At 38.4% G+C, this 20,656-nt stretch overlaps 1 protein-coding gene across 1 annotated transcript; it reads right to left on the bottom strand.

Moving 5' to 3' along the window:
• Window positions 1–429: 429 nt before the first annotated feature.
• On the bottom strand, window positions 430–1,502 carry LOC149198287 (uncharacterized). Its single transcript, XM_089404111.1, has one exon. The coding sequence runs from the start codon at window positions 1,500–1,502 to the stop codon at window positions 954–956; it is 549 nt and encodes a 182-aa protein (XP_089260237.1). The 3' UTR covers window positions 430–953.
• Window positions 1,503–20,656: the final 19,154 nt, after the last annotated feature.

The following is a 20,656-nucleotide window of genomic DNA, read 5'->3' as shown; positions in this document are numbered from 1 at the left end:
TTACTTGGTAATTTTATTTGTGCGATAAATTTGCTTAAGTTATTAGCTTTGTTTTATTGTGGTTGTTGCTGAAGTCAAATGTGTGATTTAATCTCCCCAACTGACATTTTTAGGAAAACTCCTCTACCTAATCTTTCACATATTAACCTATAATAGCCAAAATGACACAATTACTACACAATTATAGTGTTTATTACCTATAATAAAAATGTTTAAAACAGTTTGTGATACCTCCATTTTACATCTAAACTAAAAAAACGCATTCTATCGAAACCATAATTGAGAATTTTGGAATAAACGACTGTGTACAATAGGTGTTCGTGGCATTTTGCACACCTTATTACAATCAAATTTGCTAAATTGCAATTTGCATTATAAAATTCGCCAAAGTGGCTTTACATTTTCAGTAACTACTCATTTTTCATTCAAACCAGTTAGTCTGTGAAACTCCTTCCTGCTTCAGCTTTTGGCATCGTCAGCGCTATTGATCTTTCAGATCACTGTTTGAGTGTTCCTGCAGTCTACATCTCTGTTGATAGTCACATAATTTTCCCTTGGATTTTGAGAGGCTTTTGGCTCTAGTGGATGCTGCAAAACAGACGCATGGAATCGCATTATTGTGCAAAGCCATGTTGCAATTGATGGCCTCGAGAGTAATCAACATTCCAGACTGGCTTTCTTGGAGTTCTTTGGTTCCAGTTGGCTCCCACCCGTATGTGAATGCCATCCAAATTCCAATGCAACAGCGTTCCTCACAAACTTCTGTGACATTCTATGATATAGTCATAGAGATTTACCTGTCACTCTTATATTCAATTCCCACCATAACAATGCATCCCCAATCATTAAGAAGCCGAAACTATGGCTGTAAATGAAGTAGATATGTAAAGCAGACCATTGTTCTTTTCTTGATTTTTGAATGTTAGTCACAGGAAAACCACAATTACCATCGATCACGAAGTCTCAGCGATAGTCTCCAACTTGGCCCGGTATTGGGTTAGCCGTCTAATTCTTGGATTTGAGGTTGGAATATTCCCGCCCCTGTACATACAACAAATGGAGGAATAGTGGTATTCCTTTCCAAATTCATCATGTTGAATATGAATATCGAACAAGGGCTGCCCTTCCGCTTTAGCTTTACCAAACCCACATGATAATTTTGATTTCTTGTTAGCCTTCTTCTTGTCTTTTGATAGCGCAGCACTAATCTTGAAAAGAAGAGAAGCCATGTCTGAATTTGTCAACAAAAATTGTAACTTCCGCTGAGGAAGAAGAAAGTAAAGCTGCCCAATCTCCAATCGATCATCATCGCCCAGAACCTGGGAGATGTTTTGACCAACGTAAAGGCCATCTGAGTTACAGATGACGTGGCCCTCATATTCTCGCAGAATTTCTTGGCATCTCACCTCTTCAGAGAACTCCTGGATGTTCCCATCAATCAATATGAGTTTTGCAGTAGATGCCACGGAAGAAGTGGCATTTGAAGAAACGCAACTCCCCATGTCTCGAATTCAGACAAATTTATAAAAAATTCTATGCAACAGAATACTGGAAACTTGGAAAATATTAATGTCTATATATAGGGGAGGGTATCCACCGAACTCAGAGAAACCACGAGCTGGTTTCTAGGGCTGATCGGCAAACCAGAGTGGCTTTAAGAGGTTTAACCAAAATCTATGGAATTGCGGATAATTCATGGACCACGGCGTGTCGACTATTTTGCGTGATTCACACAACTGGCTGCGGTTTTGTTTCCTCTGATGTTCTGTTGCCCACTTTGAATGATTCTCATTGTGGAAGTTATGACGTCTCTTCTAAGGTGACCTTACATTTTCCTTTTTGCCGTTATTGAGTGAGCAAATTGGACATTTGAGTGGAATCCAACTTAGTTGACATTAATGATGATATGGGATTCAATGAATCGAGAAAAGGATGGAAGATGACAATAATTTGTTTTCAGATATTCCACACGTTGAATGTGACGTCATGGTCCACAAATAATCATCGATATCCAGAAGTGATGATTACTTTACAACACACCTTTATGGCCTGCTTGTTAAAAATGAAAAAACAAACTTTCCTTTATATCACCTTAAAAATAAACACTTTATATAAGATTTTGTTCGTTGAAATAAAGATTACACTTTATTTTGAAAATACACTTTCATTTATTTAATATGAAGTTGTTTATAACGCGATTTTTTGAAAGTTTTTCTGGCGGGTTTTCTCGGTGAAAATCCGGCAGCAATTTATTGGAATCGCAAGTTTGATAGCTAGTTTTTGCACAATCAAAGCGTCCCAGGGGTTTTTCAGGGTGCTGAATCCAAATATGCAGCTAAAAAACTATTTTAACTACAACAAATCATGATTTAATCTCAATTTCTTCCGGCAGATTCCGTCACCGAAATTTCCAAAAAGTCGCATTATAAACAACTCCATTTAATATTAAAAGAAAAACACTTTATATAAAATTTTGTTTGTTAAAATGAAATTACGCTTGATATAATTTGATGCATCAGAAAAACCATCCATATGACAATGATTTACATAACAATGACAAGAATTCAATGGTAAAATTTCATAAACCATCACATAATTTTAATATGAATAAAAGTGTAAAATGAAAGTGGTTGAAAGTGAAAAGGTGAAATTTTCTATGTTTAAATTTTATTGGGGATGGGAGTGGTATGAAAATGTGAAATTTATTTGCTAATCCATTTAAATATTATTTTTTTATAGTTTTTTTGGGTTATAAAAGAGGCTTGGGTATCAAAATTTTTAATTTTATTTGTAAGGTTATGTTGTGATATGCAACAGCCCCTATTTTTATTATATAATAAAAATAGAGACCTTTTTAAATTGAATTTTTCTTCCTTTTGTGAATAAAATGCTAATTCTTAGAAAATTGTTACTTTTCAAAAATCTATTTTTGACCTAAAAACATATTAAAATCCTCATCGCAAATCGCATGATTTTTTAGTACCAAATTTAAGCACATACAAAAAATACCGATATGTGACTTGCGATTGAACTTTGTATGCGACATCCCGATCACATATCGCACATCGGAGGATATGATGGAAAGTGCTTAATTGTTATCTATCAAAACCCCGATGTTGCGATCTTGCGATTTTGCGATATCGAATATTGCAGATTGCAAGATCCATCAATAAAGTTTCATTCACGCTATAGCTTAAATATCTGATGCGATGGATTTGACAGATGTTTGATGTGTTTTTGAGTTGGGCATGAGTTAGGTGAGAATGAGTTAATACAGTTATCATCCCTATGCATGTAATCATGGTGTTTGTTATGGTTTATTAATGCTGAAATCGCTCTCGGATATTTTCTTTCAAAGTGCAGTCATTTCATCAAATCTTTTATTTTACACAACAATTAATCGCTGTTGGTTTTAATAGGAACTCCGCTTAAGCGATGTCCATTCGAAAGGTGATGTAGAAGCATACCAAGTAGTCTATCCCAGAAATTGAAAAAACAGAGATGCCGTCCATCTTTACAGATACATTATGCGCTGTAGATGGAGGTGCCACTACATGGCGGACTATCTATACTACGCTCGAGAATGAAAACCCTGAAGTAACATATGTTCGATCAACAACTCACAGCACAGAACCGTCAAGAGTGTAGTTCAAAGATACTACGTGCTCTTTCCATCATCAAATAGCAGCAAGGGCTAGGCTCTTTCCATACACAAATATGATAATATGGGTAGTAGAGAATACAGAAGTCGAAGACAGACTTATCAAGACAGCTAAAAATACAATCTTGGGTTCTTTCAGAGCCGAATATTTACAACAAATGTATAAGCTACCCGATGCCTAGGACATCTACGACAAACAATTTGCTGCAAAGTTTGTAAAGGAAAAAGAAGACCTATTTCAAATGAAACAGGAATGGAGGAGAAGAGACAATAAATTCAAACAAGATAAAGCAGGCATGTACCCCATTGCTTCTTTGGCCAATCCCTATAATTTTTCAGCCTCTATGATATGTAGATTGTATGGTCTCCCTGATAATTCTAAATTCTCGATCCTTTAATTGAGGCTTGTGTTAATTCTCACACAAGAATTGGGCAACCATTATGTCTAAGAATTTGGCCAAAGAGATCACTGAATATCGCCAAACTAGGTCTGCCTCCTCTAGAGAAGTTCCCCAATTCTTTATGTATGCATATGTCTTCGATGCCATTTGTTTTTGCACTCATTTTCCAACCATGGGTTGGAAATGGACTACCAATGATCCTACTCCTATCTTCCTAATTTATAAGCAAATGTGAGAACAACATTATATTCAACATTTTCACCAATTATGCGAGGGAGTTGTTCTTCCCTTACATCAGTTAGTTTTCAACAGAAGATGTCCAAGATTCACAAAAGAAGCTATCACAGACCTCGACGCAATCAGAAGGTATTTTCTTGAAGAGTCCTTCTCTTATATCAGGATATTTGGTAGCTAATCTTTCCCACATGTCCTCCCAATGTATGTATCATATAAACTATTGGCAAGAGAAGTAGCATACCAAACAGTAGGAAATGGCCTCACAAAAACATTGAAGGAAATGAAGAAATCCTTATAGCCAAATTTTCCCCTTCAGTGTGGGTCATTTACCCTTCTTAACTATGGTCATGCATATAAAGAGTATCATAATATGCAGTTATTAAAGCTCCTCATTCTACCGGAAAGGCCTTTTGATCCATAGCAGATAGCAAACAAATTCACCCTTTCAGTTAAGATTAGACCGATAACTCATACATTTGATGATTTTGAAGATTTACTGGAATTTGTTGAGGATTTTGAGCAGATTCTAAATGCAGCCAAGACAAAGTTTGACCCAGAGAAATTCAGAAGATTCCATGAGTTTAGAGGACAGAGTTTAGAATACCTCCCATAATAACTTTGGATTACTGATCATATAATTGAAACCAAGTCTCAGAAGCAGAATAAGCCAAACATGTCACGAGAGCAGGAAGCAGAAACAGATGAATTAAAAAAGTTGTGGGATGCATTCAATGACAAACTACATGATACACCTAAGGCATCATCAACACAAGAAACCATAGGCTTTAAAACCTCGCCCGCGCAAATAGTAGTAGTGACCACTAAAGGTCCAAAAATTGAGTTTCCAAGATACAGAGGTAATCCTTGTAGATCCAACTATTGAAATTGTCTTGGATGTAACAGATATCCCTCCTCTAGACATCTTTTACAACCCTCTTCATAAAGTTGTTGTAAAAATATAGAGAAAGAGGAGGAGAATCGAAGCTCCTTCAAAACATGAATTTATGGATGTCCTATGGAAGGACACACAAATAAATCTCACTGAGAATTTGACTTGTCTATCTCAATTTGCCGGAGCCTATGCTACATCAACAATCGATAAAGCAAACAAAGTCTCGGTTTTGATTAAAGAAAAGGATGACCAGATCACATTATTACTGCAACAGTTAGATGAAGAAAGAGCCAGCGTGAACCGTCAAGCAGAGGAGTAGCTGCATAAGCTACAATAGGATATGGAAGTACTAAAAATAAGTCATGAAAATGACTTATCTGCTAAAAACAAACAAATCTAGGAGCTAAACAATGACCTAGCAAAGTATAAGGATATTCCTACTGCAGAGGAATTCATTAATGAGGCTTTGACACTGAATACTTTACTGACAAAGCAAAAGAAGCTCTTCCTCCAACATATATCAAATATCATTCCACCTCTGAATACTAGTGAACAATTAACAAACATCATTATTGATCAAAGAATTGAGTTCAATGAACTCAATTCTAAGATCTTTGATTATATTGAATGGCAGGATTCAGATGAAGGGAAAAGGTCAAGTCTCCCGAAGATCAATGAAAGACATAAGGATATTCTATTCATTGATTGGGACTCACAAGTGAAATAGGCCGAACTAGCAATAGCCAGAGCATCAGGTATTTCAAGAAGCATTGTCAAAACAATAAATCACATGTTGCACACATCCAACCTCATAAAGGAGAGTGACCCAAAAACACTTCCTATTCTTAAAGCATTAGACGAGAATTGGAGGAATAAGAGTAAGCTACAGAAGGAAACAATTGAGGGGCTATCAAAAATCAACTGGGAGGCAGTATGACAACTTCTGGTCAAACCACACAATCAGATCATGACCTTGAATTGCTCCTTGGATTCAGTACAAAGAATGTTGCCACCTTTACATGATGCTATATTTTTAGGGAAATTGAGAACACAATTCAGGATGCCACCACAAGTTAGGCCAATGTCTGACATTTGTGAGCTGAGAGGCAAATTTGGCAGCGGTGATTAATCAATGAGGACCTGAGTCATTTTTGAGCAGTTTTATTTTTGGAAAGTTGGATACTAGGAATGAGGAATGTTGTTTGAAACCTCCTCATAGATATTTTTTATAAGTTATTTTTAGTTAATTAAGAGTATTATTTAAACCCTTTTCATGCATTTAGAGAAGGGTCCAGAATTTTATTAAGAACATTTACAAAGAATGCGCTATCGTAAGTTTGTAAATGCCTTGATGGAATCATGGAACATGGTATTTTCAATTAAATATCTTTTTGTTGATCATTGTTGATGCAATATTGTATTCTTTGGGATACTGATTGGTAGAAGATTGATTATGGCCTATTTTCACTAGTCAAATGAGTAGAACGGTACACATCTGGTACTATTATCATGTTTGCTACATCTTTGTTCTAGTACTAGTGATAAGTTTATCTTTCATGAATTATGTATGAAATCAGTTGCACTATTGTACGGTATCAGAATAGAGAATGTTATGTTTCATATGTGATCATTAGAATATGCGATATTTTTTTCACAATTCTTTTGATTAACTATTTTCTCAAAGGAATCATCTTACAATATATTAACTCTATATAGTCTGTGATTGATCTATATCATCATAGATTACATAGATATCTTTTTATATCGCATAAAACCAGCAATACCTCGGGTTAGATTAAAATAAATTTAATTCAAAGTTTTGCATTTTAGAATAAAGTTGTGTTAACTTCTAGTTATTCTTTTGCGAATCATCATAAAAATCCCACAAATCATATAAACCCAAAACACTGGGAAACTGGTCCCATCACATCCAGTCGGAGCCACTATCCCAAACCGAAAAGGAGCTGCTTTAAGGTCCGGACTGTGTTGGGTCCCTATAATACTAGTGATTACCCCATTACTATTGTAGTTATACCCCTTATTAATATTGTTGTGCCCCTATTGCCCCCATATTGTTATTACTGTGCCCCATAGAATCCCTCTATTGTTATTTTTGTGGCTTTATATTATTATTGTTAGGTCGGCTGGATTATATTGTGACTCCTTAGACTCCTATATATAGAAAGGAGGTTTTGTCATTTGTATCATCCAAGAATTGTCCATTTATGTAATGTAAAGGAGTTTGCTCCCTCGAAGAGGCTGAATTCTAAGGCATTGATCTATCTTTTCTATCTTTTCTTGAGCTGGTTTCATAACAATTGGTATCAGAGCTTTGGATTCTAGGGTTTCGTTGCTCCAAACAGGTCATCGTGGAATTTTCGCTATAACTTTTTTCTGTGACGTTTCAGAAGTCGCAAAAAAAACCCATTTGAGAAGAAATTGCGCTGAACCGTGGGTCCGAATTTCAGAGCTTTTCGCGCGATATCTGCGGAGATATGATCTGAGGAAGTTGGTCTTTTTGCATACTCCTGAATTACATTCAAAACAGGTGACCTTGGGAAAATTGTCATAACATTCTCTCTGGGGATCGGATTGAAGTTTCGTAAGAAGGTACAGAAAGAGGACAGACTGCAGTTTCTTGTGGCTGTTTTTCAGATCCAGACGTCGAAACAATGACTCGTGGCACGTCGTACAAGTTCGCTCTACTGAACTAGTCTATAATCAAGTCACTGTGGGAGATTTCACATAACTCTTCCTTGGAGAATCCAATTTGGGTCAGACTTGTGGCATTGGAAAGAGGACACAGAGGGCTACTACAGGTCACAAATTCAGAACTAGATAATCTGAAAGTATAGAGGTACATCAGAGGCAATATCGAGCTCCTACAAAGTGAAAAAAGGTGTGTAGATTTTCTTTAATTTTTGCTTAAGCTTGGTTTGAAAATTTATTTTGAAGGAATTCAAAGGGAATATTAGAGAATTATTATCGGCAACTGATGCCGAGAGGAAAGAAAATGCAAACACCTAGTAAGGAACCTGAAAGCTCTAGCATGACTCATGAAGCAGAAGAAGAAATGCTATATGATATATCAAAATTACAAGAACAAGTGCAACAAGTGTCACTTGCACAAAAAGCAACAGAATCTAAGATGGATGGTTTAAGAAAAGATGTAGAAGCTAAGATGGATGGTTTAAAGAAGGGTGTAGAAGCTAAGATGGATTGTTTAAAGAAAGGTGTAGAAGCTAAGATGGATGGCATGGAAGCTAAGGTGAACGGCATGGACGCTAAAATTGATGGCATGGATGATAAGATAGAAGAATTGAAGATAAATATGAATAAGTTGCTACAAGAAATGGTCACTAAGGGTGAAAGGGTACTAAAGGAAACTCATGATGAGAACAAAAGAAATGTTAATCATGATTCCATAGACTCTAATGTTGGATCGAAGAATCACCATATTCCAAAAATCGATATGAGGAAGTTTGATGGCAGGGATCCCGCCACATGGATATTACAGATGGAGCAATTCTTCAATCTCAATAATGTGCAAAACACACAAAAGGTACGTATGGAAACTTTATATTTGGAACCAAATCAGTTTGTATGGTATCAATGGCTTTGCTCTCGTAAATAATTTATCACTTGGGCAATTTTTACGGAAGAATTGATAGCACATTATGAGGATACAAAAAGCAACACTTTTTTTAGCCAATTTATAAGTCTCAAACAAAAGGGTTCAATAATGGAGCACATTGAGGAGTTCCAAAAATTGAACATAAGGGTAAAAGATATTCCAGAGGAGCATAGGATTGATGTGTTCATAGGGTCTTTAAAGGATAATATCCAACATGATGTTCGCCTTTGGGAACCTGATTCATTAGAGAAGGCATTCAGGTTAGCAAGAAAAATGGAATGCAAAATTATGGCAACCAGGAAGCATACTACTCACAACTATAAAGACGGAAGTGTTTTTGCCGCTAGTCTTCCACAACCTATAAGGTTGACACCACAACAATTGGAAGAAAAAAGAGAAAAAGGGCTTTGTTACAGTTGTGATAGCAAATACACTAAAGTGTTGGCATTATGGCTAAAGTGTTGTCCTTGATGGCAACCCATTTAGGTGATAGATCGCAGTACTTCAAGTCAGCAGCAGAGATTGATGATCAGCTATCAAATATTGAAGAAAATAAGGGGTACGCAGGTACACCTTACATAAGGTGCGTACACGCAGGTCAGTGTTACATAAAGTGCGTACATACCTGCAACTATCCCGTTCAGGAGGTGCGTACCCCCAATGCACACATTTCAAGGCAAAGAAATTCACATGTGGGGTTTTCTTATATTTTACTCTTGGTATTTAGCCGACGGTATTGGGTTATTATGGTGTCGGCTCGTGGTATTGATCCATGTTTTAAGGAAGAGCTTTCCTATATAAAGCAAAGGAGATCATTTGGCTTGAGCATGTTTTTGGGTTGAATATCTTATGAGGGCTAGATCTGGTCTAGATCTAAATAAGGCGAATCTATTGATGGACTGAGATCTCTTCGGTGCATGTTCAGATATATAGATCTGACTGTATGGGTTATTTCTGAAGTCTTGAAATCATCTATGCTCGAAGGTACGCAGGTAAAGTGAAAGAAAAGTGCGTGCATACGCAGGAACGAAGCGTTTCAGGTGCGCCGGTACGCAGGCACAAAAGGGTTGCAGGTGCGGAGGTCTGCAGGCACAGAAGGGTTTCAAGTGCACCGGTCCGCAGGCACAGAAGGGTTTCAGGTGCACTGGTACGCAGGCACAGAAGGGTTGCAGGTGCGGAGGTCCGCAGGCAGTTCAATGGACTCAGAGCGAGGTACGCAGGCGAACAGTTGAGCAGGGTGCGTACTGTAAGCAGGCAAACAGTGGAGCAGGGTGCGTACTGTAAGCAGGCAAGCAGTTGAGCAGGGTGAGTACTGTAAGCAGGCAAGCAGTTGAGCAGGGTGCTTACGTAAGCAGGCGAGCAGTTGAACAGGGTGCTTACTTCTCTTAAAATCTTTGTTTATCATTGTTGTGTTCTGGATTTGGTCCTATTATTGTTGATCTGGTTACTACAGTTGATTGGGTGATTCTCTTATACTTGATGATCATTTGATGCTTATGGATCCAGTTTGAAAATTTATGAAAAGTGGTCCTTGTAAGAAAAGAAGTAGGCGGTTGTAGCTCCCTTCCAGGAGAGACTGGAAAACGAGAGAGAGTTGTAGCTCTCTGCAGGTTGCAGCCTGCGTACTGGTAAAGGACTGCACCAGTACAAAACCATTGTAAAAGGAGTTTCTAATTTGAAAGAAGATAGAGACATATTGCAGCAGGTGGTTTTCACCCACATTGGGTTTCCACCTTACATCTTGTGTTCTTTGGTGTGACTATCTGTTTTCTTTGTTCATGCTCATTATTTTATGGTACTGACATGCAAAACTAATTCAAAGAACAAATAAGGAAGATTTATTAAAAGAATTAGATAATACTGATTCACCCCCCCTCTCAGTATTATTTCCAACAATTGGTATCAGAGCAGGTCCTTCAGAGAAGCTTGATCGCTTGAAGGTAGATCGTTCATCATGAGCAACTACGAGAGAGAAGCATCAATCAGGCCACTAGTTTTTGATGGGACAAACTTCAATTATTGGAAGGTAAGAGTTACTGCCTATCTTCAATCTCTTGGTACAGAAGTTTGGGACATCGTAGAGACAGGCTACGCTTTTCCTTCAGCTACCCTAAAGATGCAGCCGAGAAAAAGAAGTATGAAACAAATGCGAAAGCAGTCAGTACTCTATTAGGATGTATATCTCAATCAGAATTCATGAAGGTAATGCACTATAAATCCGCAAAAGAGATATGGGACAAAATTGTCACGAGCTATGAAGGAGATGAACAGGTAAAGCGTGCTAAACTTCAAACTCTCAGAATTCAATATGAGACTCTCAAAATGTATAATGATGAAAGTGTGGCTAACTATTTTCTTCGGGTAGATGAGGTTGTTAATTGTATGAAAAATTTGGGTGAAGAAATAAAAGAGGCTATTGTGGTTGAAAAGGTTCTAAGATCATTGTCCCCCAAGTTTGAATCTAAAGTATCTGCAATAGAAGAAAAGGAAAATCTACGAATTCTTACTATGTCTCAGCTACATGGAATTCTAACTGCTTATGAAATGAGAAAGGGAGGTCCATCAGACAGAAGAGAAGCTACTTTCAAGGCATCAGGCAAAGGAGATTATTATGAAGCAAGCCACGTTCTAGAAGAAGAGGAAGAAGAATCAAAGGGGTTCTGGAAGGTTCAGAGGTAAGTTACCTTTTAAATGATTTGCTTATGGAAGAGTAGGTCATTATGCTGCAAAATGTCCTTATAAGGATAAAGGAAAGGAACCTGCTAGATGGAACAAGAAACAGAACGCAAATAAGAAAAGCTACTACACTCATGAAGATAGTGATGGTCTATCAAACAGTGATGAAGATGAACAAGGTAATGAATATAAGTTGTTAATGGCATTTGAAGATGATGATTATATGGATGCTATAGATGTGGATAACCTTTATGATGAAATTACTAGACTCAAGAGATGTATAGAAGAAAAGAACATGATCATTGATACTCTACAATTTCAAATTGATGAAAAGGAAAAACATCTTGAAAAATTAGAAGGTGAAATTGTTGGTCTTAGAAAAGAGATTGAGAAAACAAAAGATATTAATCTCAAGTTTGTCAAAGGATCTGAAACTTTGGATGAGATTATCAATGTGCAGCGGTCTCCACTAAACAAGACAGGTCTGGGCTATAATGGAGAAACTTCTCAAGCATCCACCTCAAAAAGTTATCTTGATGCAGCAAGAAGAAATGAGCAAAATCACAATGAAGATCATCAGGTAAAGCAGGGACGAATTACAAACATAAACTATCAGGGGCAATCCATCTTAAGGGTGAACAAAAGCTACAACCAGCCACAGGTAAAATCTTCTCAATTTGGTTCAAGAATAGATGACAATAGAAATTACAATCAATTGGTTGGTAGATTCGATAACCGCAGAAGTTTCTTCAATGGACAATGCTTTTCTTGCCATAACTTTGGTCACAAAGAAGCTCAATGTGTTGCATATAAAACAATCATGACTAGGGAAGCTCAAAAACAAAGAAGTATGACCGGGATAACAAAAAGGACCTATAACAACTTTTCGGTTCTTGAAAATGAAGTTGAATGTTCTATTTGCAATAACTTTGGTCATGAAGACTCTGAATGCAAGAGCAGGTTTCAGCAGAAAAAGGAACAAGCCTCAAGCAGCAAAACATGGAGAATAAAGGAACCACAAACAGAAAGATGTGGGATAGCATTTTATGCAGAGGGACAGGAAAATCTATGGTACATTTACAGTGGATGTTCGAAGCATATGACAGGTGATAAAGAAAAACTTGAGTCATACTCTGCTCTAGAAAAAGGAAAGAAAGTCTCTTTTGGAAATGATACTCCTGCAACTATAAAAGGAAAAGGCATTGCTCAATTAAAAGAAAAGGTCAAGGCTGGAAATGTTTTGTATGTTGATGGATTGAAGCATAATCTTCTAAGTGTCAGCCAGATGTGTGATCAAAGAAACGAGGTTATATTCAGATCAAATGGATGTCTTGTTCGTGATCTTGATACAGGTAAAACAGTGATCAAAGGCAAAAGAACTCCAAATAATCTGTACATATTTGAAGAAGGAAAACAACAATGCTATCTGAGCAAGGATGATGAGCACTGGTTATGGCATCGGAGGTTGGGACATCTAACCTTTTCACAAATAAGGAAAGCATGCAAATATCAGGAAGTTCGCGATCTTCCAGATATCAAAATTCCTGACAACACCATATGCAAATCATGTCAGTTTGGAAAACAAACCAGAACTAACTTTCTAGAGAAAGAAGGTTCAGCTAGCATGCCTCTTGAGCTAGTACATACAGATACATGTGGTCCTTTCAGGAAAAGAACACCTCGAGGAGAAGAATACTTGATATTATTCATTGACGATTTCTCCAGGTTTGTCTGGTTAGGACTTATGAAGCACAAAGATGAAGCATTCGAAAAATTCAAATCTTTCAAAGCCTTGGTTGAAAATGAATCAGGTCACAAAATTAAGTGCCTCAGATCCGACAGAGGTGGGGAATTTACTTCAAATGAATTTTTCGATTTCTGTGAAGAACATGGGATAAGAAGAGAATTCTCTATAGTAAGAACTCCTCAGCAAAATGGAGTTGTGGAAAGAATGAACAGAACAGTCCAACAAATGGCTCGTGCTATGCTTGATGAGTCAGGAACTCCCGCAACTTTCTTGGGTGAAGCTGCACATGCTGCGGTTGTTATTCTCAACAAAACAAATGTCCGGGTGAACAACACTCAAACTCCTCATGAGCTCTGGAGTGGTAGGACTCCTTCGGTAAAGCACTTCAAAATCTTTGGGAGCAAATGCTATATCAAGAATACTGATGAGCAACTTGGAAAACTTGAACCTAGAGCAGATGAAGGCATTCTTCTTGGTTACTCTCCACATAGCAAAGCATACAAATGCTACAATAAAAGACTTGGCAGAATTGTTGACAGCATTGATGTAGTGGTTGATGAGAAGGGATACATTCCTAGGCAAGTACATCATGAAGACATCGAAGAAGATGAAGGCTACCCCCAACGACAGAATGATGAAGAAGAAGAACCTCAAGAAGAACCTCACGAAGAACCAGAGGAGCAAACAAGGATAGAAGAAAAGACTCCATCAGATATGTTCAGAAGAATCATCCAGAATCTCAGATTATGGGGCAGAAAGAAGCAGGTGTACAAACAAGAAGAACAGTTGCAGAAGCTTCAAGCTATTTGGCATTACTCTCCTCTACTGAACCACAAAATGTGAAAGAGGCATGCAAAGATGAATGTTGGGTGAAAGCAATGGATGAAGAACTTGAGCAGATCGAAAAGAACAACACTTGGGAGCTGGTTCCTAGACCAAAGGATAAGAATGTTATCGGAACAAAATGGGTCTTCAAAAATAAATTGAATGAAAATGGAGAAGTAATTAGAAACAAAGCCAGACTTGTTTGTAAAGGGTATGCGCAGCAAGAAGGAATAGACTTTGAAGAAACCTTTGCTCCTGTTGCAAGACTTGAGGCCATCCGAATGTTCCTTGCTCTCTCAAGTTTTCAAAACTTCAAAGTATTTCAAATGGACGTGAAATCAACCTTTCTGAATGGAGACTTGGAAGAAGAAGTATACATTGAACAACCAGATGGGTTCATTCTTGGGAATGATCCAAATCTTGTATGCAGATTGAAAAAGGCTCTCTATGGTCTCAAACAAGCTCCAAGGGCTTGGTACTACCGTTTGGACAAATATCTTCATCAACAAGGTTTTTCAAAAGGATCAGCAGATAGCAATCTTTATATAAAAGTTGAAAATGACAAATTGCTAATACTTGTTGTGTATGTAGATGACATTATTTTTGGGAGCAATGAAGAAGCTATGAGTCAAAGTTTTGCCTTGGTCATGCAGAAAGAATTTGAAATGTCCTTGCTAGGAGAACTGACATATTTCCTTGGTTTGCAAATCCAACAAAAAGAAGGAGGAATCTTTTTATCTCAAACCAAGTATCTCAAACAGATTTTGAAGAAATATGGTATGGAAGATGCAAAACCAGTATGTACACCCATGGTCACAGGATGTAGCCTCAGTGCAAATGATGAATCTGCAGCAGTACATCAACCAACCTACAGATCTATGATTGGAAGTTTACTTTATTTGACAGGTACCCGACTGGACATCATGCATGCAGTTGGAATAGTTGGAAGATTTCAGGCAAATCCGAAGGAGACTCATCTTCAGGCAGTGAAGAGAATTTTCAAATATCTTCAAGGGACTCAAAATTATGGCTTATGGTATCCTAGAGATACAGATCTTACACTTCATGCTTATACAGATGCAGATTGGGCCGGAAGCGTGGATGACAGGAAAAGCACAAGTGGTGGTGCGTTCTTTATGGGTTCCAGACTGGTATCTTGGTTCAGCAAGAAACAGAGTTCAATTGCCTTGTCTACAGCTGAAGCGGAATATGTTGCTGCTGCATCTTGTTGCACCCAACTCCTTTGGATGATGCAGACTTTGCAGGATTTTCAAATCACTTGTACACCACCAATCCCCATCTTATGTGATAACACAAGTGCAATCAGCATCTCAAAGAATCATGTTATGCATTCAAAAACCAAGCACATACCAATCAAGTACCATTTTCTCTGGGAACAAGTGCTTGAACAGAAGGTCAAGTTGGAGTATGTTCCTTCTAAGGAACAAGTTGCTGATATTCTCACCAAACCATTGCCTAGGGACACTTTTGAATACCTCAGGCAAAAGCTGGGGGTTGTTGATGCATCATCTTATTGCTGAACCTCTTCTGATTGATGGTACAGGTTCAGGGGGAGCATATAATGCATTGTTGGCATTATGGAGGATGTGCAAAAGGAGATCTTGGAAGTAGCTGCAATATGTCTCTATCTCTTTCATGGTGGATTATGGTTCTTCGTTGCAGATCTGGTTCATATTCAGGGGGAGCATGTTCTTAGGGGGAGCATAACCCTTTGCCCTTGATGTCAAAGGGGGAGAATGAAGCTGAAGTTTTGAGGTTGCCATCAAGTCCAAAGGGGGAGATTGTTGGCATTATGGCTAAAGTGTTGTCCTTGATGGCAACCCATTCAGGTGATAGATCATAGTACTTCAAGTCAGCAGTAGAGATTGATGATCAGCTATCAAATATTGAAGAAAATAAGGGGTACGCAGGTACACCTTACATAAGGTGCGTACACGCAGGTCAGTGTTACATAAAGTGCATACATACCCGTAGCTATCCCGTTCAGGAGGTGCATACCCCCAGGGCACACATTTCAAGGCAAAGAAATTCACATGTGGGGTTTTCTTATATTTTACTCTTGGTATTTAGCCGACGGTATTGGGTTATTATGGTGTCGGCTCGTGGTATAAATAGATGTTTTAAGGAAGAGCTTTCCTATATAAAGCAAAGGAGATCATTTGGCTTGAGCATGTTTTTGGGTTGAATATCTTATGAGGGCTAGATCTGGTCTAGATCTAAATAAGGCGAATCTATTGATGGACTGAGATCTCTTCGGCGCATGTTCAGATATATAGATCTGACTGTATGGGTTATTTCTGAAGTCTTGAAATCATCTATGCCCGAAGGTACGCAGGTACAGTGAAAGAAAAGTGCGTGCATACGCAGGAACGAAGCGTTTCAGGTGCGTCGGTACGCAGGCACAGAAGGGTTTCAGGTGCGCCGGTACGCAGGCACAGAAGGGTTGCAGGTGCGGAGGTCCGCAGGCATAGAAGGGTTTCAGGTGCGCCGGTACGCAGGCACAGAAGGGTTTCAGGTGCGCCGGTACGCAGGCACAGAAGGGTTGCAGGTGCGGAGGTCCGCAGGCAGTTCAATGGACTCAGAGCGAGGTACGCAGGTAAACAGTTGAGCAGGGTGCGTACTGTAAGCAGGCAAACAATTGAGCAGGGTGCGTACTATAAGCAGGCAAGCAGTTGAGCAGGGTGAGTACTGTAAGCAGGCAAGCAGTTGAGCAGGGTGCTTACGTAAGCAGGCGAGCAGTTGAACAGGGTGCTTACTTCTCTTAAAATCTTTGTTTATCATTGCTGTGTTCTGGATTTGGTCCTATTATTGTTGATCTGGTTACTACAGTTGATTGGGTGATTCTCTTATACTTGATGATCATTTGATGCTTATGGATCCAGTTTGAAAATTTATGAAAAGTGGTCCTTGTAAGAAAAGAAGTAGGGGGTTGTAGCTCCCTTCCAGGAGAGACTGGTGTAGGTTTTAACCCTGTACAGAAATTACCTGCATACGAATTCTTAAACAAAGAAAATAAACAATGCGAGAGCATAACCCATAAAACACATATGCACAGAGATTTTTCCATGGATCCCAAAACCGGGACTACCAGCTTGATTTTTCATTGTTCCTTTCAATGTTACAATACATTTTTATACATGTCGAAGCATCCAATACCATGGACTGAAAAACCATCGCGTCCAATACCATGTGCAAAAATCATGCACAAAACCATAGGTAGGTTCGCCCAACCTAATATAGGGTCCAAATTTTTTTTCCCGGGGTGCTGCCCCGGACCCCGTAGAGGGGGGCTACCTGCCCCCCTCAAACCCCCCGCTGCGCAATCAACGCAACGAAGGGGGGCTCCCGCCCCCTCTAACCCCACGTAGGTTAGTCGTGGAAAGAATATAACACAACCCAACAACTGGAAAACGAGAGAGTTGTAGCTCTCTGCAGGTTGCAGCCTACGTACTGATAAAGGACTGCACCAGTACAAAACCATTGTAAAAGGATTTTCTAATTTGAAAGAAGATAGAGACATATTGCAGCAGGTGGTTTTCACCCACATTGGGTTTCCACCTTACATCTTGTGTTCTTTGGTGTGACTATCTGTTTTCTTTGTTCATGCTCATTATTTTATGGTACTGACATGCAAAACTAATTCAAAGAACAAATAAGGAAGATTTATTAAAAGAATTAGATAATACTAATTCACCCCCCCTCTCAGTATTATTTCCAACATAAAGGTCATAAGTGTGTTGAGAAGAAATTATTCTACATAGATTGTGAAGAGGAAGAAGAAAAGGAGCAAGAAAGGTTAAAAGAAGAGGATATACTCCAGGAACAAAGCCTAGATAAAGAAGAAATTAATCCGACCATATCTTGTAATGCATTGGAGGGAATTACCACTCCTCAAACCATCAAGATAGAAGGACAAATCAAGAAGAAAAAGGCAATAGTGTTGATTGATTCAGGAAGTACCCACAATTTTATTCATTGTAAGGTAGCAAGAGAATTGAATTGCTTCTTATATCCAGCACCAGAGTGTCAAGTGATGGTTGCAAATGGAGGAACAATAAATTGCTCGGGAAAGTGCCATAATATCAAGCTATCCATGGGAGAATATGTATTGACTAGCCCAATGCTTTCCATTCCAATGGGAGGTGCTGATGTTGTACTAGGAGTCCAATGGCTACAATCCTTAGGTACAATAGCTTTTAATTTTCAAGAAATTTTCATGAAATTTTCTGTGGAAGGAAAGGAAGTTGAATTAAGGGGTATTGCAGGGAAACCAGGAAAGATAATCAGCTCTAATGGTATGACAAAGCTTCTAAAAAAGGAACAAAGAGGTGTAATTGCACAATTATGTTCGCTAGATGTTTCCACATTGGAATCATCTATTTCTCCAGATCTCCAAAAAGTCTTGGACAATCATTCCAAGGTATTTGAGACTCCCAAAGGTCTCCCACCTATTCGTGATCATGATCATGCTATTCATCTGATTCCAGGAAGTGTTCCTCCAAACATCAGGCCGTACAGATATCCCTATGCCCAAAAGAGTGAAATTGAACGTATGGTTGCAGAAATGCTAGAGGCTGGTATAATTCAACCAAGTCAAAGTTCTTTCTTTGCTCCAGTAGTATTGGTGCACAAGAAGGATGGATCATGGCGCATGTGTCCGGATTATAGGGAGCTCAACAAGCTCACTATTAAAGATAAGTTTCCCATTCCTGTCATTGATGAATTACTGGATGAATTGCATGGATCAATTTACTTCACCAAGTTGGATCTTCGTTCGGGATATCATCAAATCAGAATGAAGATTGAAGACATTCCGAAAACAACATTTAGAACTCATGAGGGTCATTATGAATTTTTGGTCATGCCTTTTGGCCTTACCAATGCACCTTCAACATTTCAAGGTTTGATGAATTCAATTTTCAAACCATTCCTTAGAAAATTTGTGTTAGTATTTTTTGATGATATACTAATCTACAGCAAGTCTTGGAAGGATCATGTTGAACATGTTGACAGGGTGCTACAACTATTGGAGGAGAAACAATTATATGCAAAAAGATCCAAATGTTTCTTTGGAGTACAAGAGGTGGAATATTTGGGTCATATTGTATCTCATGAAGGAGTTAAGGTAGACCCTAGCAAAATTAAAGCCATTAAGGAATGGAAAATCCCCACATCCATAAAGCATCTGCGAGGATTTCTCGGGTTGACAGGGTATTATCGCAAGTTTGTTAAGAATTATGGGAGAATAGCAGCACCTCTAACAACATTATTGAAGAAAGATGCATTTTCATGGACTCCAGAAGCAACAAAGGCCTTCGAACATCTTAAAGAGGCAATGTGCCAAGCACCGGTCTTAGCTACACCGGACTTCACAAAAACCTTTATTGTGGAATGTGATGCTTCAGGAAATGGAATTGGTGCTGTTTTAATGCAAGATGAAAGACCCATTGCTTTTGAAAGTCGTCCAATCAAGGGAAAGTTTTTACACAAAGCTATTTATGAGAAGGAAATGTTGGCAATACTCCATGCACTTAAGAAATGGCGACCCTACCTAATGGGAAGACACTTCAAGGTAAAAACGGATCATGATAGCCTTAAATACTTTTTAGAACAAAGATTATCCTCTGAAGAGCAACAAAAGTGGGTCACAAAGATGTTGGGTTATGACTTTGAAATCATCTACAAAAAAGGGAAGCAAAATGTGGTGGCAGATGCACTCTCAAGAAAGGATGAGGATGTGGAAGCATTGTTGTGCGCCATTTCTATTATCCAACCAGATTGGATAAACGAAGCAAGGGAGGAATGGAAGAATGACGAAGAAGTGTGGGCACTTATTCGAAAGTTACAACAAGATTCCAGTATGTCTGATACATTTAGCTGGCAAAATGATTCGTTATGGTACAAAGATCGCTTATACCTCTGTAAGAATTCCCAGCTAAAACAAAAGATTCTTATGGAATTGCACACTTCTCCCTTAGGAGGGCACTCAGGATTTTTAAAAACTTACCACAGGGTTAAGAAGGAATTTTTTTGGGATGGCCTTAAATCAGATATTCAAAAGTTTGTGGCGGAATGTTTGGTTTGCCAACAAAATAAAGTTGAAACAATTAAGACACCAGGTCTATTACAACCTTTATCCATTCCAAGCCAACGTTGGGAGGAGGTTTCAATGGATTTTATCACAGGTTTACCCAAGTCTGAGGGAAAGAGTGTCATCATGGTGGTAGTTGACAGACTTACCAAGTATGCACACTTTTGTGCATTATCACATCCATTTAAAGCCAGTACAGTTTCTACTGCATTTATGGAAACAATTCAAAAGCTACATGGAAACCCAAAGATTATTGTAAGTGACAGAGATCCCATTTTCACTGGAAATTTTTGGACAAAATTATTTTCTTGTCTTGGTACTCAGTTAGCTCATAGCTCATCTTATCATCCTCAATCTGATGGGCAAACTGAGATAGTAAACAAATGTTTGGAAGGATATCTTCGTTGCTTTGTATCTGATAAACAGACACAATGGGTCAAATGGTTGCCTCTGGCTGAATGGTGGTATAAC

The sequence above is a fragment of the Pinus tabuliformis genome, chromosome 2_2 (genome assembly GCF_031772625.1).
Source record: "Pinus tabuliformis cultivar Carrire ecotype Pingquan chromosome 2_2, CPIR1, whole genome shotgun sequence".
Classification (NCBI taxonomy): domain Eukaryota; kingdom Viridiplantae; phylum Streptophyta; class Pinopsida; order Pinales; family Pinaceae; genus Pinus; species Pinus tabuliformis.
Note: the sequence above shows the minus strand (reverse complement) of the source record. Positions and strands in the feature narration are given on the sequence as shown.

Excerpts from the sequence above, each read along its gene's own strand:
- LOC149198287 (XM_089404111.1), bottom strand. The coding sequence starts at position 1,502 with ATGGGGAGTTGCGTTTCTTCAAATGCCACTTCTTCCGTGGCATCTACT.